Source organism: Erithacus rubecula, assembly GCF_903797595.1.
Source record: "Erithacus rubecula genome assembly, contig: scaffold_141_arrow_ctg1, whole genome shotgun sequence".
Classification (NCBI taxonomy): Eukaryota; Metazoa; Chordata; class Aves; order Passeriformes; family Muscicapidae; genus Erithacus; species Erithacus rubecula.
Window position 1 is genome coordinate 898,934 of NW_027635538.1, and position 16,143 is coordinate 915,076.

At 46.4% G+C, this 16,143-nt stretch overlaps 1 protein-coding gene across 3 annotated transcripts in view; it reads left to right on the forward strand.

Annotated features, from left to right (window-relative positions):
* Positions 1–16,143, forward strand: part of EXOC6B (exocyst complex component 6B) — a 171,631-nt gene that overhangs the window by 131,807 nt on the left and 23,681 nt on the right. For all 3 annotated transcript variants that reach the window (XM_079333105.1, XM_079333106.1, XM_079333107.1), the window contains one exon: positions 2,732–2,911. In XM_079333105.1, the coding sequence (XP_079189231.1) occupies positions 2,732–2,911 (180 nt within the window). The remainder of the gene's footprint in view (positions 1–2,731; positions 2,912–16,143) is intronic.

Below are 16,143 nucleotides of genomic sequence, written 5' to 3' on the forward strand. Positions count from 1 at the left end.
TGGGCTGTGGAAGATAAAGATGATTGCCCAGCTGGTTTTTAACAATGGCCCATGAACAGGAGATATCTCCCACAGGGATAAGAGTCACTGCCACACCCAGTTTTTAACAATGGCCCATTAACAGGAGATATCTCCCACAGGGATAAGATTCACTGCCACACCCAGTTTTTAACAATGGCCCATTAACAGGTGATACCTCCTGGGTGAAGGGTGGGTCATGGGAAAGATAAAGATGACTGCCCAGCTGGTTTTTAACACCTGAGCCAGTAACAGGAGATATCTGCTGGAGGGAGGATGGGCTGTGGAAGATAAAGATGATTGCCCAGCTGGTTTAAAGATGGCCCATGAGCAGAGAATGTGTGCCAGGAGATCAGGGGCACTGCCCCACCCAGATGGGACAGAACACACATTGCTGGACATTCCTGCATTGCAGCCCCAGACATCCAGTTTGGGATTTTCCTGCTGTGGGGTGTGATTAGGAGGAAGACAAAACAGGATCAGCTTTAAATGGTACAAAGAGAAACTTTATTGCTGGAAACTATAAAAGAAAAAGAAAACTCAGAATAAAACTTTCCACCATTTTTCCTCCCACCCCACACAATTTATTTTATTTAACATACAGAAAACAACTTAGTTTTTACCATCTCTGAAATAATCTTTTACCAGGTCTTGGCAGGTGGAAAATTTCAGAAGACCTTTACAAACCAGGTGTCCCACCCTGGGTGGGATCAGCTGGGCTGAGCCCAAAGTTAATCCCGGCCTATTTTGGGAAGGTTGCACCATCGCTTTGGGTTTGCCCTAATTAGTTAAAGGATTAAGGAGATTTTAAACAAAAGCCTGATCATTTATTTCTGATTTAAATAAACCCCCACAATGCTCTTGGGGTGCTGTGTCAGGGACACCAGGCTCCTCTTCCACCCAGAAAGATTTCTAGAGTTTTTATTTCTGCATCTTTCTGCTCCTTTTAGGGTTATCCCCTAAAAATCCGGGCTGACAGAAACTCCCAGAGTTTTGGGAGTTTTTCCATGTGGGATTTTTGGAGCCCCCATCCTATGTAGGATCTCACTGATATGGAGCCCTCATCCCATTAGGATTTTTAGGACTGTGGAGCCCCCATCCCATGTAGGATTTTGAGGATTTGAAGCCCCCATTCCTAGTAGGATCTGATTGGTGTGGAGCCCCCATCCCATGTAGAATTTGGGGTATTTTCAGCCCCCATCCCATGTAGGATTTTGAGGATTTGGAGCCCCTATCCCATGTGGGATTATGGGGATTTGGAGCCCCCATCCCATGTAGGATCTCCCTGATGTGGAGACCCCATCCCAGGTAGGATTTTGAGGATTTGAGTCCCCCATCCCACTGTGATTTTGGGATGTGAATCCCCCATCCCACTGTGTTTTTGGGGTGTGAATCCCCCATCCCACTGGGCTTTTGGGGCTGTGAATCTCCCATGTGGGTTTTTTGGTGTGTGAACCCCCCATCCCGCTGTGACTTTGGGCTGTCAATCCCCCATCCCGCTGGGTTTTTGGGCTATGAATCCCCCATGTGTGTTTTTGGGGTGTGAATCCCCATCCTGTTGTGTTTTTGGGGCCCAGAACCCCCATCCCGCTGTGATTTTGGGGTGTGAACCCCCATCCCGCTGTGATTTGGACTGTCAATCCCCCATCCCGCTGTGTTTTTGGGGTGTGAGCCCCCATGTGGGTTTTTGGGGTGTGAACCCCCATCCCGCTGTGTTTTTGGGGTGTCAATCCCCCATGTGTGTTTTTGGGGTGTCAATCCCCATCCCGCTGTGATTTGGGGTGTCAATCCCCCATGTGTATTTTTGGGGTGTCAATCCCCCATCCCGCTGTGTTTTGGGGTGTGAACCCCCCTGTGTGTTTTTGGGGTGTGAACCCCCATCCCGCTGTGATTTGGGGTGTGAACCCCCATGTGTGTTTTGGGGTGTGAACCCCCATGTGTGTTTTTGGGATGTCAATCCTCCATGTGGGTTTTTGGGGTGTCAGTCCCCCATCCCGCTGTGTTTTGGGGTGTGAACCCCCATGTGTGTTTTTGGGGTATGAACCCCCATCCCACTGTGATTTGGGGTGTCAATCCCCCATGTGTGTTTTTGGGGTGTGAATCCCCATCCTGTTGTGGTTTTGGGGCCCGGAACCCCCATCCCGCTGTGATTTTGGGGTGTGAACCCCCATCCCGCTGTGATTTTGGGGTGTGAACCCCCATCCCGCTGTGATTTGGGCTGTCAATCCCCCATCCCGCTGTGTTTTTGGGGTGTCAATCCCCCATGAGTGTTTTTGGGGTGTCAATCCCCCATCCCGCTGTGTTTTGGGGTGTGAACCCCCATGTGGGTTTTTGGGGTGTGAACCCCCATCCCGCTGTGTTTTTGGGGTGTCAATCCCCCATGTGGGTTTTTGGGGTGTGAACCCCCATCCCGCTGTGTTTTTGGGGTGTGAACCCCCATGTGTGTTTTTGGGGTGTCAATCCCCCCTGTGTGTTTTTGGGGTGTCAATCCCCCACCCCTGTGTGTTTTTGGGGTGTGAACCCCCATGTGTGTTTTTGGGGTGTCAATCCCCCATGTGTGTTTTGGGGTGTCAATCCCCATCCCGCTGTGATTTGGGGTATCAATCCCCCCTGTGTGTTTTTGGGGTGTCAATCCCCCATCCCTCTGTGTTTTTGGGGTGTGAACCCCCACCCCTCTGTGTGGCCCCTCGCCCCGACCCCTGCCCGTTCCCAGGACGCGCGGCACGCTGCCGAGGAGGAGATCTACACCAACCTCAACCAGAAGATCGACCAGTTCCTGCAGCTGGCCGACTACGACTGGCTGGCGGCGGCGCCGGGCGGGCGCGCCAGCGGCTTCCTGCGCGACCTGCTGGCCTTCCTGCGCAGCACCTTCGCCGTCTTCACACACCTGCCGGTCAGCGCGGGCGGGGCGGGGCGGGGCGGGGCGGGGCAGGGGCGGGGCACAGGGCGGGGCACAGGGCGAGGCACAGGGTGGGGCACAGGGCGGGGCACAGGGCGGGGCACAGGGCGAGGCACAGGGCGGGGCACGGGTCGGAGCACAGGGCGAGGCACAGGGCGGGGCACAGGGCGGGGCACAGGGTGGGGCACAGTGGGCGGGGCACAGGGCGGGGCACAGGGTGGGGCACAGTGGGCGGGGGCATGGGGTGCAGCATGGGCGGGACACGGGTGGGGCACAGGGTGGGGCACGGGGCGGGACGTGGGTGGGGCACAGTGGGGTGGGGCATAGGGTGGGGCACAGCACACAGGGTGGGACATGGGCGGGGCACAGGGCGGGGCACGGGCGGGGCACGGGGCGGGGCACGGGGCGGGGCACAGCTGGCACAGTGAGGAGGATGGGGAGCTCTCTGCTGCGTTGGGCAGCTGGTCATGGATTGGTTATTGATTGATTTATAGGTGGACTGTTATGGATTTGTTGGTTCTTTTCATCGTTTATTTATTTATTATTCTATTATTTATTTATTTAGTATTTTTATTATTTACTTATTTATTTGCTATTATTTATTGATTGATTTATTATTTATTATTTATTTATTTACTATTATATTAGTTATTTATTTATTATTTTGTTTATTTAGTTATTATTTATTTTTATTATTTATTTATCTATTTACTATTAGTGATTTATTTACTATTATTTATTGATTGATTTATTTACTATTATTTATTGATTGATTTATTATTTATTTGTTATTTAATATTTATTGATTTGTCACTTAAAATGCTGTTTGCTGTATCCAAATGATACAGCAACTCATTTATTTATTTTTTATTATTTATTTATTTATTCATTATTATTTATTTAATTATTTATTATTTATTATTTATTTATTATTGATTTATTATTTGGGGTTTTTTATTTATTATTTATTTATTTACTATTTATTTTTCATTTATTTTCTATTGATTTATTATTTATTTTTATTATTTATCATGGATATATTATTGATTTATTATTTATTGAGTTATCATTTTCAAATGCTGTTGGTTGCATCCAAATGATGCAGCAATTTACTGATTTATTCTTTGCCTATTATTTCTTTATTATTTATTGATTTATTCTTGATTTATCATTTCAAATGCTGTTGGTTGCATCCAAATGATTCCGAATTTCATGGTGACAGATCCCAACTTGCAGCTTTTTCATCTCCAGCTGTGGTTCCTCTGAATCCACATCAGCCCCTTCCCCATTCCTGCACCCATCCCCCCTGCTGGAATTTCCTGATTCATCTTTTATTCCAATCACCCAAATTAGTGTGTTACACTCTAACTAGGAGTTTATATTTTAGTTTTCTTGCAATGGGAAATTCGGAGATCTTTACTTGCAACGTGGCGTTTTTTGTTTGTCTGTGAAATTTTTTTTTGCTTGGTAAAAACATCTTTTATTTGAGGTGGATTTATCCTTTGCTGAGTCATAAAATCCCTTCCAACTCATCTGCCCTCAGTTACCCAGTAAAACTGACTCAGCAATTCTTCTGCATCAAAACTTGCTATAATTTCTATTCCTTCTTCACATTCTACATTCAAAGATATTTCTGTTGTACATAAATATCTGTGAGACCCTCCTGTCACATCCTCATCCTTCCCCCTCCTCCTGCTCAGGGCACCCCAAATTTTATGGGGTGAGCTCTGAACAGAGCCTGGAGCTCCCAGGGTATCCCCAAAATCCTGCTTTTCAGGCTGTTTCACAAACCAGGACTCTCTTTTGGTTTAGGGTAAATTTGGGAGGAAATTTTTGAATTTTTTTTTAAAGAAAACAGATTGGAGCAGTTCTTTCCCCCAGCTGGTTTGGGGGAAATAGTTTTTTGGAGAGAAGTGTGAAAAATCCCTGTTTAATTAACAGCTAAAGAACTTTTTAGCAGAAAAATGAACAACATTAAACAGTAAAACTTCTTGCTGCTTTAAAGAGATGACAAATTGAGAGGATTTCTTTCTGTGGGTTCCACTCTGGTTTATTCAGTTTGTTTTTAGGTTTTTTTTTGGTGCTGAGAAATGTCACAGCTCAGACCAGGCTTGGTGAGCTACAGGTGTGAGCTCCTGGTGCTTTTTTGGGTTTTTAGTTCAGAGCAGGTTTAGACAATTTTAAGGAAAAAAAACCCAAAAATCAAAACCCCACAGTCCAGGGAGCTTCTTTGCTTTAGTTAGCCAGAAAATAAAGAGATTTTTTCTGCTGTTCACTGCAGTCTGTGTGAAGGACAATCTCTGATAACAAACTCTGCTCCTCTCCCCTCCTGGAACCAGCAGAACTCAATATCCAACAGAACAGAAACTGGGGATAAAAACATCATAAAGTGACTTCAAATCCCTCTCCCTAAATTTTGTGGCTCCATCCCATCCCTTTGTACCAGCAGGATCCTCATTAATCCCCCACCTGGATTTTAAATATTTTAACTTCCAGTTAACAACCATCCAGGATTTTTTTGGTTTTTTTCCTCCAGAAAATCCATCCTATGGGTGCTTCACTCCAACTCCACTCAGAGTTTCCAAGTGTTTGTCAAGTCCCTGATGCCTCCCATCCCAAAATTGCTCCCTTGGAAGGCACCATATGTTCCTTTCCTCCCTCCTGTCTGTGTTTATGCTGCTGTTGCCATCAGAAATTTGCTTTATGTTGCTTTTTGCACTCAGCTGAGTGGTGTCTCATTGGGAGGAAAAATCCAATCACCAGGGAGGTTCTTGTTTTTCTATTTTTTCCCCCTCCTGTAAATGGGATTTGTTCTGAGCTGGATGCACTCTGGGGATCAGCAGGTATTTTGAAACAGCAAATCCCCTTCAACTCTGTGGTTGTCCTAAAAGCAATTTCACATCTTTATTTCTTTTTTTTTTTTAATGAAATTCTCTGCTTTCCCCAGCTGGGAATAAACAGGAAAGGGAAGATTTAATATTCCCCCAGTGGCAGCTTCCTGGGGTTCTCCTTTTTTTTTTTGGGAGGTGTCACACCCCAAAATCTGCAGCCTCGTGTTTTTGGGCATCCCTATCCCAGCAGGAACAGTGGGAGCTCAGACTGATTTTTTTATTTTTTAGGGGTGGAAAAGCCCCAAAAAACGCCTGTGAGTGGTTCCCCTGCTGCTCTGTGTAGAGGAGAAGAGACTTTTTCTGTTATCAGTGGGATAAATTGATAAATAAGCTGAGAAATGAGGTGGGCAAGGCTCTGATCCATCTCCCTGCCTTGTCCCAAAATGTCCCCAAGCAGGTGTCCTGTGGCAGCTGCTGGAAATGGCTGAATTTCTCCTTAAAAAAATGAAGAAATGGTTTAACACCTGGATTTCTCCTTAAAATAAATGGAAAAATGGTTTAGAACCTGAACTTCTCCTTAAAAAAAATGGAGAAATGGTTTAGCACCTGGATTTCTCCCTAAAAAAAAAAAAAAAGGAGAAATGGTTTAGAACCTGGATTTCTCCTTAAAAAAATGGAGAAATGGTTTAGAACCTGAACTTCTCCTTAAAAAACAGAGAAATGGTTTAGAACCTGAATTTGTCCTTAAAAAAATGGAGAAATGGTTTAACACCTGGATTTGTCCTTAAAAAAAAAATGGAGAAATGGTTTAACATCTGAATTTGTCCTTAAAAAAGGAGAAATGGTTTAGAACCTGAATTTCTACTTTAAAAAAGGAGAAATGGTTTAGAACCTGGATTTCTTCTAAAAAAAATAGAGAAATGGTTTAGAACCTGGATTTCTTAAAAAAATGGAGAAATGGTTTAGCACCTGGATTTCTTCTTTAAAAAAGGATAAAAAAGTTTAGCACCTGGATTTCTATTTGAAAAATAGAAAATGGTTCAGCACCTGGATTTCTTCTTAAAAAAAAGGAGAAATTGTTTAGAACCTGGATTTCTTCTTAAAATGGAGAAATTGTTTAGAACCTGGATTTATTCTTTAAAAAGGAGAAATGGTTTAGAACCTGGATTTCTATTTGAAAAATAGAAATGGTTTAGCACCTGAATTTCTTCTTAAAAAAAAAAAAAAAAAAAAATTGTTTAGAGCATGGATTTCTTCTTTAGAAAACGGAGAAATAGTGTTCAGCACCTGGATTTCTTCTTTAAAAAAAAACCAGAAAAATGCTGTATATCACCTGGTTTTCTCCTCCAGCAGGAGCTGTGGGCTGGTGGAGCACCTGGAGGTTTCCAGGCTGGGGATGCTCAGGGGGCAATAATGGAATTTGACAGGGAGATTGGTCTCTGCAGCAGAGCATGAACAGCAGAGATGAGCTGGGGGGAGATGCCCACAGTGATTTATGAGCTGGGCCAGGAGTGATTTATCTTCCTTAAATATTCATGTTTCCTTTTGGAGCCAGCCAGGGTTGGTTTGGAGGCTGGGAGGGCTTGAATTGGTCTAAAAAGCAGGAGAGGCACCTGAGCCTGGTTTGGGCAGCTGCAGGTTTGGGGTTTTTTAATGTTGATTGGAGTCTTTTCATTCTGTTGTTGATGGATCACCCAAATTTTGGGTGAGAGCAAGGACCAGGCTGCATCCCAAAGGTCTCCACATCCCTTTCTGTCAAAGCTTTTCATCCTTGGAGGGTTCAGGGGATTTTTCCAGTGGCTGATTTAGGAGCACTCTGAATTCCTGGCCTTTGTTCTGGAGTGCAGGAGATAAAGGTGTTATCCAAAGTGCAGGAAATGATGGAATTGTTTGTTAAAAACACCAAAAATGTGGGGTGAGCATCAGATGGGGAAGGGAGGAGAGAGAGGGGTGAAGGAACATTTCCCAAAAGGTGAATTCCAGCTCCAGGAGGAGATTCAGGGAACAGGGTGGGGCTGATCCAAACCCATCCCAATCCCCCAGCAGGAGAGATTGGAAATAAAACTTGACAATTTTGGGGTCTGAGAGGAGCTGCTGCCCTGTTTGAGATGAGTTTTCAGCCTGGTCCTATAAAATCCAGGATTTCCTTGGAGCACCTTCATGTTTAACACCACCCATCCCTGACTCCTGCTTTTCTCCCCCATCTCCCAGAGCTGATTCCTGAATTTATGGAAAAAACCCTTTTGGGAACAAAATCCCAGAGCTGATTCCTGCTGAATTTATGGGAAAAACTCTTTGGGAACAAAATCCCAGAGCTGATTCCTGCTGAATTTATGGGAAAAACCCTTTTGGGAACAAAATCCCAGAGCTGATTCCTGCTGAATTTATGGGAAAAACCCTTTTGGGAACAAAATCCCAGAGCTGATTCCTGATGAATTTATGGGAAAAACCCTTTTGGGAACAAAATCCCAGAGCTGATTCCTGCTGAATTTTTGGGAAAAACCCCTTGGAGAACAAAATCCCAGAGCTGATTCCCACTGAATTTATGGGAAAAACCCTTTTGGGAACAAAATCCCAGAGCTGATTCCTGCTGAATTTATGGGAAAAACTCTTTTGGGAACAAAATCCCAGAGCTGATTCCTGCTGAATTTATGGGAAAAACCCTTTTGGGAACAAAATCCCAGATCTGATTCCTGCTGAATTTATGGGAAAAACCCTTTTGGGAGCAAAATCCCAGATCTGATTCCTGCTGAATTTATGGGAAAAACCCCTTGGAGAACAAAATCCCAGATCTGATTCCTGCTGAATTTATGGGAAAAACCCCTTGGAGAACAAAATCCCAGAGCTGATTCCTGCTGAATTTATGGGAAAAACTCTTTGGGAACAAAATCCCAGAGCTGATTCCTGCTGAATTTATGGGATTTTGGCCAAGTGTTGCCCTGCTGTTGGAAGGTGCAGTTTTTCCACCTGCCCATCAGGGAACCTCAGCATGTTGTCAGAGTTCCTGGGCTAAAATTTCACCTCCAGGAAGCCCCAGCATGGGGGAAAAATCCAAACCCCAAATCCTGAGGCTGCAGGAATTTACCCTGAGTAATCCCAGGAATCCCGTTGTCCCCACAGAGCTGCAGGAAAATCTTTTGGGGTCACAGCTCCAGGACAGCTCAAGTGGCCTTGGGAGATCCTTGGGGTTCAATATTGGAGAGGGGTGAAGAGGAATTAAAAGGAATTTGAGCCAAGATTTGGGATTTATGTTTCCCTTTTCAAGCTGATTTTTTTTCCTGGATTTCTTGGGAATCCCAGAATTTTTGTGTTGAGCAGTTTGGGTTGGAATGGATCCTCAAATGTCCCCAAACCCCTGGAATGAGCAGGGACATCTCCAGCTGGATCAGATTGTCCTGAGCCATGATCTTGGATTTTTCCAGGGGTGAGATCTCCACCATTTTTTGGACACCCAGCAAAAAATAACCCAAAATCCTGGCTCACAACCTAAAGAATTTCCATTTTCTCTGGAGCTCAAGCAGGAATTATAATCCCAGATTTTTCCTTTGGAGTAGGAGTTGTGGGAGATGATGGAAACCACTCAATTTGGGGAATTCCTGGATTTTATTTGTGCATTGCAGTTTTCTGGGGGATATCTCCAACTGGATCAAGTTTTCCAGAGCCATGATCTTGTATTTTTCCAGGGATGAGGTTTCCACCATTTTTTGGGCACCCAGCAAAAACAACCCAAAATCCTGGCTCATTTCCATTTTCTCTGGAGCTCAAGCAGGAATTTGAGTCCCTAATTTTTGATTTGAATGGGAGATGATGGAAACCAGTTAATACTGGGAACTCCTGGGATTTATTTGCTTGTTGTACTTGTCTGGGGGAAATCTCCAACTGGATCAAGCCATGACCTTGGATTTTTCCAGGGATGAGGCTTCCACCATTTTTTGCACACCCAGCAAAAATAACCCCAAACCCAAAACCCTGGCTGGTGCAGCAGCCTAAAGATCCTCCACTTTTTCTATGCCTTGCAATCCCAAATTTTTCCTTTGGAGTAGGCATTGATGAAAACCACTTGAACCTGGGGATTCCTTTGGGATTGGTTTGCACTTTTCTGGGGGGCAGGAAAAGTTCACAGAGAACATCCTGGGGTTTTGCTGCATGCCAGGGGCTGCATGGAACAGTCATGGTGGTTTGGAGCCATCGTTCCAGAATGCTCCACTAAGTGCCCAAAAATGTCCCTGAGCAAATAAAAACGCTGATGGGAATCAAAGCATAATTAACATTTGGCTCCTGCCTTAACCAGGGAGAGTCAGTTCCTGCTGCTGCTGCTGTGGGGCTCATTAATATGGGATGCTCGGGTCTCCTTTGAAAGAAAAACACTTTTTTTTTAAGGGTAAAAGAAATATATTTTAGTGCAGAAAGTATTTTAGGCCTTTAAAAAAAAAAAAAAAAAAAAAAAAAAGGTGGTTTCTGGTTTTCAGCAAGCAAATGGCCACAGCCTCCAAAAATGAACATTTCCAGCCTAAGACTTTGCAAAGAATGACTGAAAAAGCCTTTTGTCTTTGATGGCTGATTGTTGTTTTTATTTCTTGTTGGACAAGTTAATGTAAATGGCATTGACAGGGCTACTCCAAACACACTGATTTGTTGACATTAAGCTCCTCAGAGATGGAGGGTTGTGTCAACACCTCCCCTGAACTGTCAGGTTAACAAAGCAAGGATGTTTTCTTGGGGGAGGGGAGCGGGGCCGGGGGGAGGGGGGGTGTTGTGTTTTTATTTTCAGTTTCCTTTAATCCTCTGTTAGTCTTGTATCTCGATAACCTCCTTTGGAAGGGGAGCAGGGCAGGGCAGGAGGTGAGGCTGACCTGGGAAGGGGAAGCAATCTTTCAGCAACCCAACAAATCCAACCTGAGCCCTTCAGTGTGAACCCTCTGCAGAGGGCTGAGTCGGTTTTTTTTTTTTCCTATTTTTTTTCCCCCTTTTCTGCTTATTTTTGCCAGATGGCAGGCACAGATTTCAGCTGGAGCCGTGATGGTTTTTGCCTTCTCTTGGCATCTCTTCCCCCTTTGCAAAGGAACTTGCTCTGGTAGAAAGAGCTTTGCAAGTGTTTATTTTCTTTCCAAAGAGAACGATTGCCTGTGTTTTTATTTGAAAAGTCAAATCCCTGTGGAATATTTGTGAGCCAAGGCCCCGTGCATGGGAGCGAAATGCCGTGAACTTTGCACCAACCGCAGCCTGGGCCAGGCTGGGAGGGACCCAAGTGGAAAATCACCACCAGGAAAACATCCCAGGAGCTCCAGAGCCACCTCAGGCCTTGCACAAGCCCAGTCTGGGCTCAAACAGCTCCCCTGGCCCTTGGGAGAGCTGAGCTGATCCCAGGGTTTGGCATCCAGCAGTCCCAGTGCAGGAGCAGGGATGGAGAGATGGGGAGGGGCTGGAGAAGGGAGGGAAGGACAGGACACAGGGAATGGATCCCACTGGGAAAGGGCAGGGATGGGTGGGGGTACTGGGCAGGAATTGTTCCCTGGGGAGCTGGGGAGGGGCTGGGACAGAATTCCAAGATTTGCTGTGGCTGGATCCACCTGGGACTGTTGAGATGTTTGGATCAGGATCTTCTTTAAGATCCAATCCAACCCATTCCAGGATTCTGGAGCCAGGCTGGGAGAGCTGGGAATGTTCCCTGGAGAAGGGAAAATTCCAGGGGATGCTCAGAGTCCCTGCAGGGGCTCCAGGAGAGCTGGAATTGGGGACAAGGACACAGGGAATGGCTCCACTGGGAAAGGGGAGATTGGGCTGGGATCTTGGGAAGGAATTCCTGCCTGGGCTGGGATTCCCAGATTTGCTGGGGCTGCCCCTGGATCCCAAGGCCAGGCTGGACACTGGGACAGTGGCAGATGTTTGGATCAGGCTCCTCTTTAAGATCCCATCCAACCCAACCCATTGCAGGAATCTGTGACAGAATAACACCACAGCTGCTCTCGTGGCTCTTTATTCTCCTCCTCCCTTTGAGCTCCTTCCTCTTTTTCTTTCTTTCTTTCTTTCTTTCTTTGAAAATTTGGATTGAAAGCTGAAATCAATGGGATAAATAATTCTGGGATAAATCCAAGACCAAAAGAAAGGGTTTCCTTCCCAATGGGTCGCTAAATTGTGGATTTTAGGGCTCCTTTTATCACCCTGGAGTGCCTGAATCTGCAGGGAATTAGGGGCAATGTTTAGTATTGGGGAAACCTGGATGAGATGCTCACACTCTGCTCCAAAGAGAAAAGATCTTGGTAAAATCCTTGCTCCTCATTCAGAGAAATTCCCCGTGGGGATTCCAGCTGGAAACTCCTCCTGGACTGAGGGATCCTTCCCTCAGGCAGAGGAAAGTGTCCCTGCATGGCAGGGGTGGCACTGGACCAGCCTTTAGCTCCCATCCATCCCAAACCATTCTGGAATTCACTTTTCTCCCGAAAATAATGATGTGGGTTCTCGACACGAGCCATCTCCCAGTTTGGATTTGCCCAAAATGAGGCTCCCATTCCCCCTGTGAATTTTGCCATCTCTTGCTCCATGACCCACGGGGAACAAAACCCTCTGCTTGTTTCCTCTGCTCCCAGGGCTGCCCACCCAGGCCTGGGGCAGCAGAACCCACCTGTCACCAGGTTTGGGGTTTTTTAATTGGAGTTTTTTCCCTTCTGTTGCTGATGGATCACCCAAATTTTGGGTGAGAGCAAGGCAGGAAGGACCAGGCTGCATCCCAAAGGTCTCCACATCCCTTTCTGTCAAAGCTTTTCATCCTTGGAGGGTTCAGGGGATTTTTCCAGTGGCTGATTTAGGAGCACTCTGAATTCCTGGCCTTTGTTCTGGAGTGCAGGAGATAAAGGTGTTGTCCAAAGTGCAGGAAATGATGGAATTGTTTGTTAAAAACACCAAAAATGTGGGGTGAGCATCAGATGGGGAAGGGAGGAGAGAGAGGGGTGAAGGAACATTTCCCAAAAGGTGAATTCCAGCTCCAGGAGGAGATTCAGGGAACAAGGTGGGGCAGGTACAGTCACCCCCAGAGCCTGGAGCCTGCTTCTGCTCCCCAGCCTTTATTCCCTGCTCTTCTGCACTCCCCACCAAAATTCTCTGCTCCACCAGATGCTTGTGCCCTTTTCCCTACAAACTGAGCCTGGCTAAGCCTGGACTATTTGCAGGCTTTGGGGGGGTTTCTAAGTCAGCACTGAGGCCTCAAATGGTTAAAGCAATCCCAGGCTGGCTGCCATCAAAGCTGGGGTGCTCCAGGCATTCCCTGCAGCCAGGAGTGGGGTTGGATGTCAGGAATCCTCCCTGGTGTCCTCAGGATGGAGCCCAACAGGGAGAAATGCAAAAAAAAAAAAAAAAAAATTCTTTTCCCTCTGGCTTTTCCAGGCTTGGAGCTGTTTAGAAGCCAGATGTATTTATTCCTTTAATTGGATCCAGTGCCTAGACAGCTCTGGAGTCAGCTTCCTACAGAGAGGGGGGCATTACTTTCATTAAGGTAAATCAATGGAAAATAATACCTGGAGCTCCCCTGGAAAGGGTCAGGGATGCAGTAATCCCTTTATATGGAGGGGCTTTGCCAGCCTGCTCTCAGTCAGGCTGGTTCTTAACAGCAGCAAATCCCAGTTTTCCTTTTATCCCTCCTGACTTTCTGTTCTCTGCCTAGTTGGGATTAATTGGCAGGAATAAATCATGGAGGAGGTGGAAAAATAAAAAAAATGGGATCTCTCAAAGTAGCAGCAGAGCAAAGGAGGAGATTCAGCAGAGTTTAATTTGGCCGGTGGGAAGTTGTTGTGGATAATCCTGGAAGTTTAAAAGGAAAGGAAAAGTGGGATGCAGACATGGATAGGGCATGAGCAGCATCCAGAATTTTCAATGTCTGGGGCTTTCCACTCCTGAGGTGATCCAATTTTTTTAGGGGATTGCTTGGCTTGAATGAGTGTTCAGCAAAATTCCCATAAAACAGGGATGCCTTGAAGGGAGAGCATGGACTGGTGGCTGGAGCAGCCCATTCCCAAATCCCAAATATTTGTCAGGATGGAGGGGTGGAAACAGGAGCTGGTGGTGCTTTAAAACAAGGAGCAGAGTGTCCAAATCCATGGATTTCATAGTGCTGACCCCTGGTTAACCCAGGAGCTCTGTAAACTCCAGTCTGGCTAAGCCGGGTTATCTGGAATTCCAAATTTCCTTGTCTGCTTTCAGCAGTTGGAAAATGAATGGAAGGCCAAATTCCCCATCCCATAAATCCTTTAAACCAGGGTGTGCTTCTGTGGGTGTGGTTCCCTCTGTGGAGTCACCTCAGCGTGGTTGGGTGGGAATTTTGTTTTCCAGACTGGGATTGAGGAAGGAATCTGTAAGGAATGTGTGGCACAGGGAATTTGGCAGCTGGAATTCCAGCCCTGGTGTGTGGAATCCAAAGGTTCCTTCTCCTTTCTGCTCCAGAGCCTCAGCCTGGACCTTCCAAAAATCCTACCAGGAGATGAAGTTTGGGTTGGGATTCTTTTATCCTTTGGGGGAAATAACAGGATTTGGAATTTCCTGCTTTCCTCTTGTTTCATCCACTGCTCTTCCAAGAGCAGGAATGTGGGAAGGGACATCCATGAGCAGCTTCCAAAGCTCTCCACACCTTCCTTACCCCATCCATGGGAGGAGCCTGAGCCCCCCTGGAGGAGCCCAAACCTTTTTGGGGTGTCCCCGTGCAGGGGACACTGGAGTTGATGGAAAAGTTTTGGGATTGTTGCTTGGAACCACCAGCCATGGCTGGTGCCACCGGTGTGGGTGAGGATGATTTTGTGGCCATCACAGGGTCCATTTCCACAAATGTTTTCCCTGAATCTTAACAGGGTGGATGGAATGGCAGGAGCAGGAAAAACGTCCCAAAGTACAGATCCCTGTGGAATTCTTATGATCCTCTGGAGTTTGGTTTTTTTTTTGGTTGTTTCATGAAGATCAAGAAATCACAAGAACCCAATGGGTTAATTAAAAACCAATCACTGATCCCTACAGCTTTATATCCATCTTCTCCCTGGTTTTTGAGCTACACCACCTCAGCTTTGAAATGGAAATTTAAGATCCGATTCCGTTTTTTTGGGCAAAGCGCGCTGAGAATTCGGACGCCGGTCACTCGGGTCTGCTCGGAGAAAAACCCTCCTGTGCTGAGCTGAGCTGGCTCCTGCAGCAGCCATGGAGGGGGTGCCTTGGGGTTTCTCCTTGGAGCTCATCCTTTTTTCCAGCCTGTTCACCATCTGGGCCCGCAGTGGGGCAGCGCTTGCGTCTCCTGGGGCGGGAATCTGCGTAAATGGGGAATCTGGAGCATCCCCCTCTGTGCCCGGGGTGAGGAGCCCCCAGGGCTGCTGTCCCACAGGGAGGACCAGCTCTCCAAACTTCTGGATCTTTCCTTACTTTATGGTTTTTTTTTTTTTTCTCTCCGACGTCGAATCCTAATTACGAAATTATTTGGGGAGGATGGAGCGGTTCGAGTCCCTCTCTTTAAGTTTTCCTGCTGCTGTAATTGGCAGCTTTGCCCCGATAAATCAGCAGAAACAAACGTGGTTCTTGCTCTTCATAAGCGAGGGGAAAAATAAAAAAAAAACCAAAAAAGAATCTGCATTTAATCAGCTTTTTGTTTCCAAAATGGCAGCTGCTTTGTATTTAATGGAAAATCAGGCTCTTCCCAATGGAAAGAATGTTATTCCCAAAGCGAATACAAAAGAAAATAAAAGCCACAAAAGAGGAGGATGAAATATGTCCATAATTTTTTTTTTCCCCCCCTTTTTTTTTCGGTCCTGCTCGTTCCAGTTTGGAGCCGCGCGCTCCGATCGCGGCCGGGCTCTGCTTTGCATCAAGAGAATTTTTTGGGAAAGTCTGGGATCCTGAGCACAGGAGACACGAGCAGGACCAAAAAAAATGGAGGCTGCTTCATGTTCCTTGTGTGTGTTTTGGCTTCTAGCTGAAAAGGGGAGATTTTCATGGAATTTTGGGAAGGGATTCCTCCCGGTGAGGCCCCGGAATGGAATTCCCAGATTTTCCATGGTTGCCCCTGGAAAGCCCCATCAAGGGGCTTGATGGGTGGGGATGGATGGGATTTAGGGTCCCTTCCCACCCAAACCATTCCAGGATTCTGGGATTTTGGTGCCAGTCTCATTTTCCAGCCCATTTGGGATCAGGTGGTTCTGTGGTTGTTGAGTGGCAAACAGCCTGTGATTCCTAAAGTAACTCCTAGAGAAATTCCTGGAGCAATTCCTGGAGTTTCCAGGATGTTGGGTGTGGTTTTGTCCCACCCCAGTCCTGGACTGGCAGGAATTTTTCCCACCCATGGCTGGTGTGGAGATCCCTGGATCACAGGAGCCTGGGGAGCAGCTGGATGCTCCAGCTCACCTTGGGTGATCCAGGCTCTGCACCCAC